This window comes from Lissotriton vulgaris, unplaced genomic scaffold, assembly GCF_964263255.1.
Source record: "Lissotriton vulgaris unplaced genomic scaffold, aLisVul1.2 SCAFFOLD_731, whole genome shotgun sequence".
In the NCBI taxonomy this organism is placed as follows: Eukaryota; Metazoa; Chordata; class Amphibia; order Caudata; family Salamandridae; genus Lissotriton; species Lissotriton vulgaris.
This window is the reverse complement of record NW_028247848.1, coordinates 748,969-765,627: the sequence shown is the minus strand read 5'-3', so window position 1 is coordinate 765,627 and position 16,659 is coordinate 748,969. Positions and strand designations below refer to the sequence as shown.

Genomic DNA, 16,659 nt, shown 5'->3' with positions numbered 1-16,659 from the left:
CAGGTCTAAGTAAATGAGTGAAAAGGAAGCACAACAGGAGCTGTACGGAGATCTGAAAAGGTTATGAAAACGAGAGAAAAAAGAGACGGGGTAAAAGCGAAGAATCATGCGAGAAAGGGAAATAAAGAGTCAAGGAGGAAATAGCTGAGCAAGAGAAATACACTGTAGTGTTCATGGCACATAGTGGGTATGATAGCAGTATGATGTCATGGATTGGAATGGCTAGATGCAAGACTTCGAATACTGGGTGAGTGTTCTAAGTCAGTTGGAGGAGTAGCTGTTGGTGGCTGCACAATGTTTCTAGTGTGGCAGCTCTGTACGGAATAAACAAGCGTTGAAACTTACTTCAAAGGGTGTTGCTCGTTCTTCCATGGTAAGGCGATCACCACACACATGCGAAAAGTAAGGCTTTATGAATGAAACACACAGACGTCGACCTCACGTTTTATTCTAATGTGTGTTACAAGTAATGTGGTAGTTACGCATGAAGTATGAATGCACCGAGTTACTTGAATATGCATTCCCAGAGTTAAAGATGGTGGAGTGTGTCCATAAAAATAGCGGAGTTTGGAGATTATCAAGCTGTTGTATTTTCACATCTTAAAAATACAGGCCCCTGTGTTATTAGCAGTTCTTGTGTGGACATCCACTTTAGAAGGAATAAGGGGCAAAAGTGCTTCTCTCAGAAGCAGATTGTCATCTTGGCTTTATCTTCACTTTTCAGTATTCAGGTGTTTAGAACAAGAAGTCCTCATTTGGAAAGCATAACATGACACCCAAAGATTACCATTCATGTTTATGGGTTTTCCATTTGGAGTAAAAATATTTCTTTCATGATTGTTTTTTGTTAAAACAACTTTATTTACATGTACGTGCACAAACTCATCTAAAGTAGTTTTACTATTAAGATGATCAGGAGCTAAAAGAGACCCTAACGCAGAGTGGCAATACAATCCAATTGCAAATCCTGTTTCTCAACACCATTCATCCAGCTCTCACAACTGCAGTGTCTGCTGCTGTAAAGACTACTCCCGCTCTCACAGTCTTCACCCCGATCTGGTCATTCAATGGAGATAAAAAAATTCTTGCCAATTACCATATATCGTTAAGTGTTTTGATGGCTCTTCCCACTCCATTCAGTTTTTTTTCCATCTCAAAGCATTGGCCCATCATCATTAGCCATTTTATCTCCATCAGATCCTGTCTATCCTACTAGGTACTGGTGAACTTCGGTACTACAATTGTTAGTTTCTTAACTCTGTACCAATTCGAAATCCTGAACTACCTCCATGAATACTTGGTTGGGCCTTGACAATAACAACTAACCTGCTACCTCCCCTCCTCGGTAGGTCTGGAAAACACTTGTAAAACAGTGACATTGTAAAATGTTGTATATGAATAATCAGGTTTTATATGTATAGCTTGCAAATAAGCTCCTTTTACAAAGTTGATAGTACAAAAATGGTAATTAGATCCCAATGGTAATGCTATTGTAACACCATTTAAGTTAAAGTAGTGTTAATTGAGACAATTAATCAATAAATTAAATAAATTGCCCATTTAGGCTCCCCTCGGTGCCTCTGTATGACCCTACAGCTACAGCTACAGGTGGAGTATAAGAATCCTCCCCTTTCCTTCCAAAGTCATGTAGGAGACTGGCACCCCTTCAACGTTCACAGCATTTTCCTGTTAAGAGGAGATAACTTAATCAGGTAAAGCCCTGCTGGGATTGACACCTCTTCTAGGCACAAGCTTGCCTTATGCCATTGCTCATCGTGCAGCTCACCTTAATCTGAGGTGCATGTTCCTGAGCTTTCTACAATCATGAGGTGCAATGTCACAGTGCTGTATATCTGGGAATTTGTCTCAGAGTCAAATACTTTTTAGGTCTCGCCTAGCGAGCACTTTGTTGTCTCTTTGAGACATGCTGTATTCAGGATATAAGCGCCGCCCACTATCCGCCCATCTTTGTAATTGGCTCCTGTCTCTGTCCTTTGTATATGGTTGCTTTTCATTGGCAATAGGCTTAGTAGTCCCTCCTTAGTACCGCCTTGGCTCTTCTTGTAACCTCCCATGAGGACATCCCCTGTTACATGTGTTGTTACTCCCCAGGTTTTAATTACAGCCTCAAGGCACTATTTTCTTAAATGGCTTCAGGCAGGACACACACTTGATCCTAAGTTAGGCTGTCAGTGGTTACTTTACTCACTAGAACATATCACATTTATATGAGACTATCTATTAATTTTCCTTCATTAGCTCCACACAGAGTACAACCTAATCCGAAATTAATGTAATAGTTCTTTTGTCACATTTCAAAGCTACTAATTGTATATATGGACATAGCTATTTGAATGTACTCAGCCTGGGTGTTTTTCATCCATTGTGTCGGCCATCTTCTCCTTTTAAATCTTCCAGCTCCTAATGTATGTATATTAAAAGCCGTCACACCAGTTCAAATATGCCTTCTCCCAAACTCCAGTAACCCTAACTGCAGTAACCCCGCATTACTTGCCCTGTGACTTTCAAACATTTTTTATTTAAGTGTATTCCCTTGCTGCCTCCCACACCACGTAACTCACATCTTTGATGTATGTATGTGGTGTTTCTATACTGCAAACCTATCCAAAAGGAAATGGAGTGCTGTACATGGTCAAAGGCAAGTATAATGTCAATAAATAATAGAAGAAGTGGGTGGTTTGTGAACTGATAATGTATTTTGAAGTAGCTTTTTTTTTTACAACAGCTTAGTCTGCTACCTGCTGTTGTCCTGGATGTGGCATGCTGAGCACCACCAGAGATGATGAGCTTATCTGCAAAATAAGCAGAGGTGCTTACCATGATGGCTTTGTAAATGCAGACTTTCAAGAGGAGCCAATGGACTTTCTGACACTTAGGTTTGACTTTTACCATAAGGATACTCTTTTTAGGTCTGGGTTATATAGCGCATGCACTGTCTCGAAGACACGTGCAGTGTTCTATCTGTGGGCTTCAGCCCACCATTAGGCTGGAGCCCAGGAGGAGCTGCTGGTCCCTTAAAGGAGAAAGAATGGGGGAAATCGTGCATTGGTTCAACACATAGCAAATAATGGAGATATAAATTGATCACTTTAATTTCATGCACCACACATATCTCGCACTGAATTGGTTGCACAAAATAGATCAGAGCAGCCTGTGTTCGGTGCGACGCCAGTAGGCCATGTTTGTGCATATGATCTGGGAGTGTGGTTCCATACAAGCATTCTGGCTGGAAGTGCCGATGACTTTACAAAAGGTTAGCACCATAAATATAGAAAATATGCTTAGCCACTGAGTGCTAGGGCACATACCACGTCCAATGAGAGGAAAGCTCAGATATACATTTGCCTCTCTGGGACTGGTGCTAAGCAAGCGCCACCGTGCAATACACTGGATTTCCCTAGAGCCCCTACTTATATATCCTGGCAAAATGATATGAGGGAATGGGCACTAGTGGGGAAAAGATAGATGAGAGAAGTGTGTACTGATGAAAATTTGGGGGAAGACAGAGTTGTGGGAAGCCATATTGAACACGTTTATGGAGTCTGGGGAGGGGATGGATAGTGAGCCACCAGGATTCGGGCGTCATACAGGTATCTTCACCAAACTAATTTTCCACTTCAAAGGGCAGTGCTCTTCTTTCCTTACTGGCCAACAAGTGATTTCTCTGTTCCTGGCCCAGGGTTCCCATGTTGATACTGTTATTCCCAGAGTGTTGGCAAAAGTCCAAAGGAAACGGCACTAGTTGTTATGGTGCCACCCAACTGTAAACTGGTGTAATGGTACTTTCTTCTGCATCACTTAGAAATTGGTAAAACTTGAGTGATTATACTTTACCTTGATTCTTCATCGTCTTGTCTTGTGGATTCACCTCACAACCTGTCTGCTTGGGCTTAAAAGGCTGAACTTCAGTGAAATAATCTGTCTGGAGAACAGGTTGTGTCAAACTTTGTCCCCGTATATTCATCACTGGTCACAGATCTTTTAGTTGTTTTTACAGGGGTCACTGTCCTAGAAGTTGATCATTGCACCCGTTTAACTTTCTTCTGGATGGTTCGTTTGTGGGTCTTAAGTTGTGGCCTTACATTGTGATATCAGGGCTAGCAGGATCTTCAGAGAACGTTAGAATCATATTCTGTAATAAACTACTTACTATGAATTTTACATGGATTTGAACAGTCTAACGAAGTAAGAGTGTCATTTAGAGTTTGGAGGGAGCAGAAAGTCTTCCAATTTTTGGAGGGCACCATAACTGTGGGGTAAAATTAACTGGTTTTATTAGGATACTTGGTATCTAATCCGCCCATTCTGTACAGACCTGTTAATTAAGGTTTTGCCAGAATGACATAAGTATATTGGGCTACATTTCAAAGCTCTGTGTTAGTTCCTGACAGCTCTTGCACAGTGATGACAGGTTACTGTCTCATTTGTTTTACCTTGTTTTGTTGTAAGATGTAAGTGCTCTTCTGCTGAGTTAAGCGATTGTCGACTACTATGAACTTTTCTTGAGACTTTTATTACAGAATATCACAAAAGAAAGAACCAAGTAAAATCTGGAATTCTGTAATAGTACAGAATGTACATCATTGTGAAAATAAAATGGTAGAATTGTGCATAATCTAAACATCTATACATAATCCTATTAGCTAAGCAGAATCATAGAAACCTACCACTTTTATTTTTATTTGAAATGTTGTCATTGACATTATTTTAGCGTGCCACAGCTGAGGTGCTTATATTTTTGTTAATGGTATTTTATGTATATCATTGCGTTAGTTCATGGAAGAGCGTAAATGCCTGTATCCCAGTTGTGACTAGATTTGTGTTTATCAGTTTTAACTGGCAGTTGCGGATCTCTACATTTTTACTTGGTTTCATGATAGGAATGCATCCTTTCATGGCATAATTTTCTTTAACTCTGTTAGTTATTCAATTTTTCCATTCTCTGCTCCCTTTTGCAATTCTTTCCCTCCATCTCAGTCTTCCACTTTATTGCCTTCTTTTTGCTTTCAGACCATTTTCTCCGTTGTCTGTCAAATTTTATTTTCATTTCTCTTTTTCTCCTGTCATTGTCTCGCACTTACTGGCACAATACCATCCTCACATTTCACCCTCCTTCCTTTCTCCATTCATCTTGCCGTTAGATCCTGCAAGCCCTGGGAAAATCCTACCACCCGAGCTGCTTCCGCTGTGTGATCTGCAACGAGTGCCTGGACGGGGTGCCATTCACTGTGGATGCGGACAATAAGATATACTGTGTGAGGGACTACCACAAGTAAGTCCTGCAGTCTGGTACATATTGTAAAGTGTGTAAAAATCATTAGAATTTTTTAAATTATGACTTCAAAAAATGGCGCTGCTTTCAATTTAATATCTTTTTGGAGGGTAAAATGCTGCACTTTAATGGCAAAAATATTTTGTTAAAATATGTCAAATAATGATGGAAATAGCCCTAGAAGCTCAAAAAATAGATGGAACATCGACTAATGCGAAAAGGTTGCTTCATAAAAAACACAGAAAAAACTACATGGGAGCGATTGATGCTGAAAAGGATGTTAAGGGTGATCATTCAACAAGACACCAAGTGAAAAATAACTCCACCTATTCTACACCCAAAAAAACTGTAACAATCGATATAATGACAAAGTAAGGCACTTACATGATTTTTTCACAAAAGAGAGTAGCGTTTGGAAACCCATCTGTTGTTACAGGCGTGCTGCTTCAGAACAGAATGAGTTAGTAGAAAAGTACAAAAGGTTACAGCCGTTTGTTGACCAAGATTTCTTTTTCTTCTCTGACTGATATTGGGAGCTACAACACTTCCCATTTCTGTCACACATTCCCACACTTCGGATCTCATTTCAGCTTCTCTAACAGCATCAGGCAAACACGTGTTCTCATTTTTCTATTGCAGGGTTTTGGCTCCGAAATGTGCTTCATGTGGACTGGCCATTCTTCCATCGGAGGTAGGACTCAGATTTCTGCTATCAATGCCGGTTTATTTCTGTAACATATCACACAAATTCCTATTGAACGTCCTTGCTTTCATCTGGCTCTGATCATTTCAAATGTTCTTACAAACATACCATAAGGGTAAGCAAACTAATGAAAACAATATGTCTTGAAGGTATCGCACAACTATGCAGAGGGCAATTTTACAGTCATTATTCAAGAACAAGCATTTGCAATGCAATAGGTCTCGCATTTGCAAGAGTTTGAGCTATTGGCATTGTAAATGATAATACCTTTTATTTATGTGTTTTGAAACCTGCAAGCGCTGCATATAAACGCATTTTGTGCTTATAGTCGTTACAAACGAGAAGCAAGGCTGGCAGTAACTGCACCTCTTTTACTTCTAGCCTTGCTTCTTGAAAGCAAGGACTATAAGTACGCTTGCGGGTTTTAAAACATATAGATAAAATGCAATGTCATGTACAATTCCAATAGCACAAACTCTCGCCATTGTGAGACCTGTTGCACTGCAAATGCTTGTTAGATATCTGTTTTAAAAAGGTGGTGGGTGGACTTGAATGAGCTACCACTTTTGTATAACTTGACCATTTAAATTTGTGATTTTTTTTCCATCGTCTTGCATTTAACGATTTTGCTCAAAATCTTGATATTGTGTCTGTTGGAAAAAAAATCCACAGCCAAGGGGAGGCACTCTGAGATTTGCTCGACCCCAGGAGAGTGCCATGAGGCACTCACAGGAATGGAATGAGAGTAAAAACTGAACAAAATAGCAAATTTGCCACAGTGAAATTAATCGTGATCACTTTAGATTGCATTTATAAACTAGCGCCAAAATAAAAAAACAATAGTAAGGTAGTCAAGGCTATGGTTTAATTAAGACCTGGTAGGGTGCACTGCCCAGCACCCGCCATGTATGTCTGAATGACTCGTGCAGCGTGAAACGGGTACTTGATAGGTAAATAGAGTACATTACAGTAAAAACGCACAAATGCCACTAAAAACACATTTAAATGTTAGCTATGGTTCACAAACGCAAATGTGAAAAAGCCTAGTAGTTCCCTGGGTATTAGTATGCAACCCACCGAGCACACCATAACTAACACGGCTCGCCAATTTTAGTAAACACTTTGCCGATGGTACTTGAAAAAACTATCTACCAAGAGCTACTTTTGAAAATATCGAAGCACTTACTAGCAAATGGAAATAAGCGGAATGCATGTTTTTGATTTGTAACACAAGCGTCTGAAACTATTAATTTCCAGGTTGAATGTGACCAAGTTTCCATATGACGCAAACCTTATTGTAATAAGTTTTAAACTATGAAAATAAATACGGAAGTGTCTTTGGTACGGACAACCCCAAGTCACTATTTCAAGCAACGTACACACAACGTACGCAACAGTGTGATGTTTCACAAGCTCTCTCCTAGACATACCCACATATTCCCTGCCTTCGAGAACACTCACTGGGCAAGGTTGGTAACTGCATACCTCAAGCTCTGGCCGTGGAATGTCCGAGTTCATGTTTTGGAGGGGAGGGAGAGAAAGTGAAAGCCAGCCATGCACGCGCTGTGTTGACATGGGGACAGGAGATGTGCACGCGTGCACATATCCTGTCCACACCTGCCATCTCTTGTCTCCCTTCGGCACGGAAACTGGCGACTATAGGTCTCGCCAAGACAAGTTCGCTAGGCGTGACCTAAAAACAAACTACATTTAAAAAGGTGTTTTCAAACTGTTTGCGTGCCACTGGTGCCTAATTCCTATCTGTGGGCATGGAAGTCAATAATTTGACAGCATTACAAGTAAAGAAAGTTTGCTAATACAGCAGTGCTGCATAGCTGGCCTGCAGGTACAATCTCTAGCAAGTGTTGTGATAGCAAAGAAGAGTAAGAGTGAGTGAGTGTGTTTTTTTTAACATTCTGGCATTGTCCCCAAGTGCGAATTCTTTGTTCATTGCAGGTCAACTAATAGTTAGTTGCTTCAGTTACCACTAGGAAAGTGGCATACTTACATTTTAGCCGTTATCTAGACAGTATTGATGTTTTTGAAAAGTTTCCCCCTGAAGAATCTCTTGCAAGGGCAAAAATATTTTAGCAACCAAATCATACTTAACTAAAGGATGCCTTCGTTTTTTAATATGTGGGTGCCCTTCTTATTGATAAAAAATAATGAATGGCTAGAAATTGATACAATTGTCCAAACAAGCTCAAAAGGTGATATTTAAAAGTAGGTCGACCTTCTTTTAAATATTACCTTTCCCCGACCTCTTTCTTTCCTCTCCATTTAGTGACTGCATGCCTCTTAGACTTACACTTCAGACATTCACACCTAGGCAATGGCACAAATGCATCCACTTTAATTCCTGTCACATTAAGCATTATCATTGCTTGGGATGTATTGAAAGCTGCATACACCTGTGCTCCATTGACCTGGGTAGTCTCTCTGTAGCGGGTGTTTACAGTTCTAATGCTTTTTCCATTCTGTGATTCTATGGATGCACTTGAGATTCACTTAGTCTCTACTCCCGGTGGACTGGTAGGAAATTGCTTGGATTTAAGGATTTATAAAATGCTGAAGTAGTAGAGATTCCTATTAGAAACATCGTATTGGGAAGAGATTTCAAATTAATTTGTACATACACAATGAAGCCTTATCTTTTCAATGGGGAAAGTAGCTTTAACATTTTTTACTTTTCAGACAATTTGTCTTTTTTTCTGTCATTTTGACTAGCAAAGCAAGTTGGGTAGTTAGTATTCAATTTGTTTTGTTTCCAAAGTGGTTTCCAATGTGTATTCAGATAAGGACATTATTTTGACTGTTTCCCCCAAGTTATGACATAGGGCAGCTGAAAATAGATTACAAATACACAGTGTAGGAAAACGTATTGCCATTTTATCTTATCGCACTGGATTTCAAAGAGCTACCTAGTTCTAGAAAACGTATTAATTAGACTCAAAATTATTTCCAAGAATGCAGTGGTTGGACCAATACTCTTTAATTAGGTGGTAGGCAAATAAGTTTTTTAAAGTATGAGATGGAACTCATTACTTGATGGCAATTAGTGGTAATCTAGTGGTTGAAAAAAGTTCTTCTTTCATCATTCACCATCATTCAACTAGTTGAAATGCTTAAATTATAGAAGGGGAATTTGAAAGGATTTACGTATTTCCCTGCTACTAACTTTATTATATTTATGCTTTTTCAAATGCTTACAGGGATCGGATGAAACCATTAGGGTCGTGTCTATGGACAAGGACTACCATGTGGAGTGTTATCATTGTGAGGTAAGGAACACAATGCATAATAAACACGTATTTCCAAATGATTTGATAATATTGCGTTGTGTTGGAACATATGACTCTTGATCTAATAAAAAATGTTTCCTGGTGCACGACCAATGTCATCCATCTCTTGTTTAACATGATGATATACACATTGGACACTTCTGGGCTATTCTGAGCAATGAGGGTCTGATTCTCAAAACAATCTTGAAATATAGTAGTTATAATATAAATGTACATCTACCATTAACATAGATTTTCACATATTTAGGAATTTACAAGTATCACCCAAAGTAGGCTTAAAAATTTTGTTAAATCTGGAATTCTGTAATAGTACAGAATGTACATCATTGTGAAAATAAAATGGTAGAATTGTGCATAATCTAAACATAATCCTATTAGCTAAGGAGAATCATAGAAACCTACCACTTTTATTTTTATTTGAAATGTTATGTCATTGACATTATTTTAGCGTGCCACAGCTGAGGTGCTTATATTTTTTTGTGGTATTTTATGTATATCATTGTGTTAGTTCATGGAAGAGCACATACTTAACACTCGTATTGTGTTTACTGCAGCAGACAAACTGCAGTACATATGCATTACCACATGTGAATTTATTTAAATTTACTCTGGGTGTCAATAGTTTTCCGGGTGAACCAAGACTTTAAAAAAACATTACGTCAAATATGGAGTGTTTCCATGCTCGATCTGTGCACTTTAGCTTTGGTGGGAGTGGGGGGGGGGGGACGACTCAATGATCAAATTGAAATGGAAGATTTGTGAGCAACGTAATGTTTTTGTGATTGCCCCTTTCCAGAAGGGCCACTGTCCTGCCTCTTCCCAGAGATTATCCAGGATCCATACTTAAAGATTCACCTTACTCATAAGTATTAAGATTCATCCTAGATTTAAGTGAGATTTGTTGTTGTACACATATGAATAAATTGCTACGGGGTAACCCAGCATCCCTCAGAACCTGGGTAGTACTGATTATCAAAACAATGGTTCTGTCTGGTTTGTAACCTGATTGCTTCAGAGAAATTAAATTAATAATAACAGAAAATGCTCTCGCAAGGTTTTCAACAGTCGTTGATTGCTTCAAACATTCTACACAAAACAATATTGCAAATCCAAACCAAAATAGGGTAAATGTAAAGTTCTTTATGAATTATTTGCATTCATAGGTACCCTTGATTAAATCACAGGATGTCAAATGAAGAATCAATTTACATTTACAGTTCGACGCATCAGACTTTGTGAATTTGATTTCAAGTGCGTTGTGACATGTGTAATTGTGACATGAAAAAAGTGACTTTATATACAGGGGAGTGAAGGAAAAGAGGGGGGGGGGAAGGAAGGGGATTATTTAGGCCAGTACAATAGAACTTCAGTTAGTCGACACATTTCTACAATACCAACACATGAAGCACAGTTTACTTTGAAAACTGGGAGGCTACCCAGACCCCTTGGGCGATTCTGCACTACATACCTACCTGATCCAGTGGAGGGCGAGGTGCTACAAAAAACTGATATGTAGCCTCTATGAAACCATGATTTGATGCCCTTTACTCGAAAACCACTCTAGTCTTCTTGTTTCAGAGTTGGTCCCCACACCTACCACCTCGTTCGAGGAATCTGACGTGATATCATATTTTTACATGACAAAAGTATGAGGGGGCAAGATTCAGGTTCAATTAGTTTAAAATCTTAAATGACTGACACTGGTCTCGCTTTAAGTTACACAGAGCATGCTTGTCCACTACTGTGCAGTGCTGGTGATGTGGTCGTGCCAAAGGGGATACAGTGCAAATCTTGTGGGACTGCCCAATTGTGATGCCCTTTTGGGATTCAATCTGATCAATCTTCCAAGGAGCCACTGACCTAAGGCTGCACCCATCTCTGGAACTTGTAGTCTTACATGCACATCAACAGTATCACCAACCATCAGAAGAGTTGGCTTGACTCGTCATTGGCAAAGGCCAAAGTGTATATATTAAGGCATTCGAAGTAGAACACAGCTTCGACGGTGGAAGAATGGTTGACAGCTTTGGCAGGAACAGCTTCTTGTGAATGTATGATTTACAGGCTCACGGGTCAGGTACACAAATTTGAAAACATATAGGGTGCCTTTATTTCCTAACATTTTCACTCTCTCTTATCTCTCATCAACAGGGATAAAGCAGAGTAAGACATCTAGTTTTTAGTCCTCCAGAATGCAGACTATATAGACTCTAAAGCCTATTGGATTTTCTTCTCATGCTCTAGTTTCCCCATATTCAATGTTTGTGATATGCATAAGAATGGACATTCACCACACTAGATCGATACATTTTGTGTGTGTATTGTTATCTTAATGTACTTTATATTCCGGATTCCTACATTTGACTTTTGTATGCGTGTGTACTTTTTAGATCATACATTCTGAAGATATTGCAAATCAGTCGGACACTCACCCTTGCAGTTGGCCTGTATTGTTCCGACACTTGACTGTTCTTTTTGGTGTTTGTCAGACGTTTCTATGACCGTATTGTACCCATGTACACTGCACTGTGCGAAAACCAATAAAAAGATATTTCAAAAATCAATATACAAAACTGATACCAGAATGCATATAGTGTTTACTGTTTCAAACATTTTGCACGCCGCGTGCTGGACGGAACTAAAAAGATGGCAAAGAGCAACCATTGCACTGTTTAATAGCTGTTCTTATTTGTATAATTGGGACCTTAATATGGAGTACTTTTAGAGTTTTTAAGACTTTGCTGATCGATTAACTTGTAGATATTCTTAATAATTGTATTGCTTTTTATATGATGAATTTAATTAACTGATCTGTCTATAAAGATGAGATAGTGTCTGATATCTGTCCTTGTTTCGATCACACACTTTACACTAATAGGTTGGAGAAACTGGAATGTATAACTTGCTCCTTGTTATCTACATATGTTGGTCCAAACAAATTATGTATTTGTCAATCCAGTATATTATCTGCATCCGTTTCTATGTTTGATTTTATTCAGAATCCTAATATAAATATTGTTATGCTAGTTAACTGCTATTTTGGTAACTTTAACCTTTCCTTTCATGTTCTAGGATTGCAGTATGGAACTGAACGACGAAGAAGGTCACAGGTGTTATCCCATAGATGATCACCTTCTGTGCCACTCCTGCCACATCAGACATGTAGAGAAAGGCACGGTGCCTAGTTCGGCCTTCCCGCTTCGTTATTAGGCAGCGTTGATGATTCTGTAGACCATGCTAGCTGTTGACTTTTCCCAAACACCTCATCCAATAGTGAGTGCTTGGAGCAAGGGTGAACAATGCACAGCTACGCGCTTTGCAAGGATCTAGATGTTCGCATCTAGCCCAAAGCGTACATGTCCATTGGAGTTCTTCAGGTGTCGGACTTATCTATGACTTGGTTAATGTAGACACTGCATGCAGTCAAGTTGCTTTATTCCCAAGTGCCTTGATTAAGAGTCCCATGCTTTGAGATATTTCACAAGATGTCAACTGGCAGCTAAACCGAAAGAAGCCTCTTCCTACCCAAGGCATGATGCTAAACGTCCAGAAGACTGAGAAATGTTCTGTTTGTCCCCTCCTGGGCATGGCTCTCAGAAAAAGAAAGACTGTTCAATGATTTTAAGAGACTTTGAATCTTTGATAGAATTTTCGTTTCATTTGCAGTGGTAGAACATATCTTTGCATTCAAGAGCCAGAATTTATCGTAGATTTTTTCAAGTAATGGAAACGGTCAAAGTGTGTGCGTCACCTACATGTCCCCAATGTTTTCCCATAGATAGCATAGCTGGAAAGATATTCTATAAAATATAGGCAGTCTGTTGTGCTTGATATTAAAGCATCACTTGAGTTTGTCTCAGCTCGTTGGCAGGAAGGTAACAAGAGTGAATGAAACTTCAAGGAGCAATAACTGCTCTTCGCAGTCCTTCAATGTTAAAAACCACCTAAAAAACTGAACTATATAGCAAAAGATGTGTATGCTGTTTCAGGGTAGAGGATGTTTACTCTCCACATCAGTGGTTTGTCACGCAAGTTGTGATTGGTGGATGGTGTTTATAAATTCTATACTAACCATGCAGTACAAAAGAAGCAGTTCCCTTAATAATCCGTTCACAACAGCACTTAGTTTGAGCCCCAGAGCAGACTTGCATTGAATGATGCATTATCAGTGTCAATAACAGATGCAGAAATGGTGGGTATGCAAATGCTAACCCAGAAATCTCAGAGGAGTTCAACAACATGCTTGTTTTTCACTCTGTTAAATGCTTGTCAGTTTGATGATGTGACATGATTTGAGAGTCCCCAGTAAAATGTAATATGTGTTATGTTACGTTATGTAATGTTTGTAGAGTGCAACTGTTGGTTGGAAGGGCATCCTGGCACTAACGAGTAGATCAAAACTGAAGGTCAAATAAGTACCTAACGATTAATCAAATAGGATGTTTATTAAAAGATTTTCTATTTAAAAAAATGGATCATCTATACCCTCAACAATTTGGGGAAGGGTGTCCCAATGCCTTGTTGCTGGTAGAAGAAAGGCATGTCTGTCACAGCAAGCTTTCCTGGTACGAGGAAGCATCAATCCGAAATAATCATCGAAGTGAAGAGATGGGTTAGGAGTGGATTTCCAAAATGTACTCTGAAGATGAGTAGGTCCAGACTGAATTACCGCTTCATGTTTTGAATGAAATTCTCTTTTCTGGCAACCAGTGTAAAGAGTAACATGTGCCTGCTGACAGAGGGCAAAGATCATGCTAACCACAATATCGGGATACGTTGTAAGTTTGCAATCATTTTCTTAAGGGCACTGATGTAAAGACCAATACAATAATTCAATGTTGAGTTAATCAGAACGTATAACTTGTTTGTGAAACTCTAGTGGCAGGAGCTGGGAAACATTTTCAAAAAGTGAAAGCATGCAAAGACGTTCTTGTTCCGAACATCGGTCACCTTAGAACTTGACGTCTCTCAAAAGCATGCCTATGATAAACCACAGAGAGGGGGGATGTGACTGTTGTCTGATTTTGAGTGTGATGCTTGACTTTGGCAGACAAAGCCAGATGTAAACTGGTGCTGCCTTTAGACTGAATGGCTAATTTTTGTCATTGTTGTGGGTATTTTCTTGGAATCATTGGTCCTAAAAAAAATGCATTTCCCAGTTCGAATTTCCATGCCTACAAGCTCTGCTTATTCGTTGATTCATGTGAAAAATGTCTCTATGAAGAGTTAAACGTGGTTGTGCAGTGTCTGGGTGCTCAAAAGAGATGTATTTTTTGATTCGATATCACAATGGATAATTTTGTCTTTACTTGCTATAACCGTGAGGTTTTTAAGTTTGAATACTAACTGGATTAGTAGTTCGTTTTGCCTCAGTTCCTGGATTTTCTTTACATGTTTTGAAGACCAGAAGGTTTTGGATTTATTAATGTACCATGTGAAGTGTCAATTGCATTTCACTCTGCTGTCAATGACAGCGCCACTTAAATGTAGAGAAGAAACGCGATTCACAAATCTGGAACATCGAAGATAGAAGTGATACAAATCATTCTTGGAGTAAAATATAGATTTATTACTGACATGCTGCCATGGTTCCAGAGTTTTTCTTTCTTTCTTGGGGAGACGTGGCAGTGTATGCATATATATATATGTGTGTGTGTGTGTGTGTTTCTATGGGTAATCTTAAACTTCTCTTCCCTGGAGTAGTAGACTCCCTTGTGAGAGCTGATCTTGAGGCACAGTGCCATATTCAATACACGATTAATGTAATCTGTTAATGGCTACTTGCTGGGCTACTACGTTTCGATGTGTGTTTGATACAACGCTCACCTTCAAATAGCATTTTCACCTGACTAGAGTTAATCGATTAAGGATTAGGGTGACTTAACCATGCTCCATCATCAATTTCTTTCCCTTGAGTAGTGGAGACATAATGTAACAGCTAAATGTTTTCTAATAAAGTCCTTCAAACGTAACTAAGAATTTGCTCGAAAGAATTCCCAAGCACAAAAAATGTACCTTTTGTTTGTGTATTGAGTCTGCAAAACATTTCCCTTACAACTGGGGAATGATATTGATGGCTGCCAGAAGACAAGGGCAAGCCGATGATCTGATTCTCCACTATGCGTATTCACATTTACTTTTCTAGTATGAGTAAAACTGGAGGAAACAACTCCAGGCAGGTGAGATTTCCCCAATATTGCTCAACAGAGGTGTCTTTAAACCTTTCCTCTTAGAAAACTATGTGTATGTGGCCTGTGTTTACCATTTAGCTAGAGTGGTCACAGCAGCTGCCCCGCACTACCAGAGACAGTGGAAGGAGGTCAGCATAGAGCAGTCCTAAGTGGTGTTTCATATGAGATCCTCCAGTTATTCCCATCCAACTACACCAAGAGATTCTCTCCCATGTACGCCTACTAATGATATTCATGCACTGTACGCTCCATGTACCTTTACCAATAATGACAGGTTGTCAGAAGCTACATAGATAGGATTTGGTGTGACCACTTGTCTGTCGTAGAGACAGATGCTTTGGAATCATCATTTACTTTAAGGGATGTATTGCAAGTGGTTCAAGCAATTCCACACGAGAAAGCATCAAAGGAATGATATTTTCTAGCACAGGTTTATGAAGCCACTTCCCTTATGGTAGGGCCATTTCTGCTAGAGCTGTTCGCATCTATATTATGCGGCACCCTACTCTCTCTCTGTGGCGCCAAGCTCATATTCTTGCTTGAGCTATGCCAGGCAATGATGACCTGATTTCCTTACTAAACAGTGACATCAAAATCTAAACCAAAAATTCTCCGCAAACCGGTAAAATAATTAGACATGAAATAAGAGCACAACATGGTTTTGTGTCAAACGTAGCACTACCAACAATGTTAACACTGCCATGGAGCAGCTTGATTGTGTGAAGAACACCCACCACAGAGTGGGATTGGTCCTGCTCGACACCAAAAAAAGTGTACAATAGGGTGGCATGGTCGTTTCTTTGGGATGGTAAGGTGAGGACAGGTTTTAAAAATCACTTTCGGAGCTGAATTAAAATGTTGTATACAGGGGCAATAGTTAAGAGATGTTTTGATCAACTACCCAAGTTGCACAAGGACGTGCCCTCTACAATTCCTTTTGTAACTTATACTGAACCATTCATTGAGACTATTCTGATGGCCAGGGATATCCCACCTGCTTCCATATCCATGATTATAGTATTTATCTCTGGTGTCTTGATTTGCTCATCTTTACTGGGACAAGCTGACCCTGCTGTGTTTGGTAACAAAGAGGATTTTGACAATGCCTCCAGTTACAAATTCACCACAATAAAACCCATACCCTGCTACAGGAGGGCCGCAATTGCAATG

The 16,659-nt window shown here is 39.4% G+C and overlaps 1 protein-coding gene across 1 annotated transcript in view; it reads left to right on the top strand.

The window, feature by feature from the left end:
• The window catches only part of LOC147665007 (LIM domain-containing protein 1-like), a 125,252-nt gene extending 110,376 nt beyond the window's left edge, over nucleotides 1-14,876 (top strand). Inside the window, exons 4-7 of the mRNA XM_086949824.1 lie at nucleotides 5,163-5,293; nucleotides 5,933-5,984; nucleotides 9,209-9,277; nucleotides 12,371-14,876. Coding sequence (XP_086805950.1) covers nucleotides 5,163-5,293; nucleotides 5,933-5,984; nucleotides 9,209-9,277; nucleotides 12,371-12,508 — 390 coding nt within the window. The 3' untranslated portion in view covers nucleotides 12,509-14,876. The remainder of the gene's footprint in view (nucleotides 1-5,162; nucleotides 5,294-5,932; nucleotides 5,985-9,208; nucleotides 9,278-12,370) is intronic.
• The last annotated feature ends 1,783 nt before the right edge of the window (nucleotides 14,877-16,659 follow it).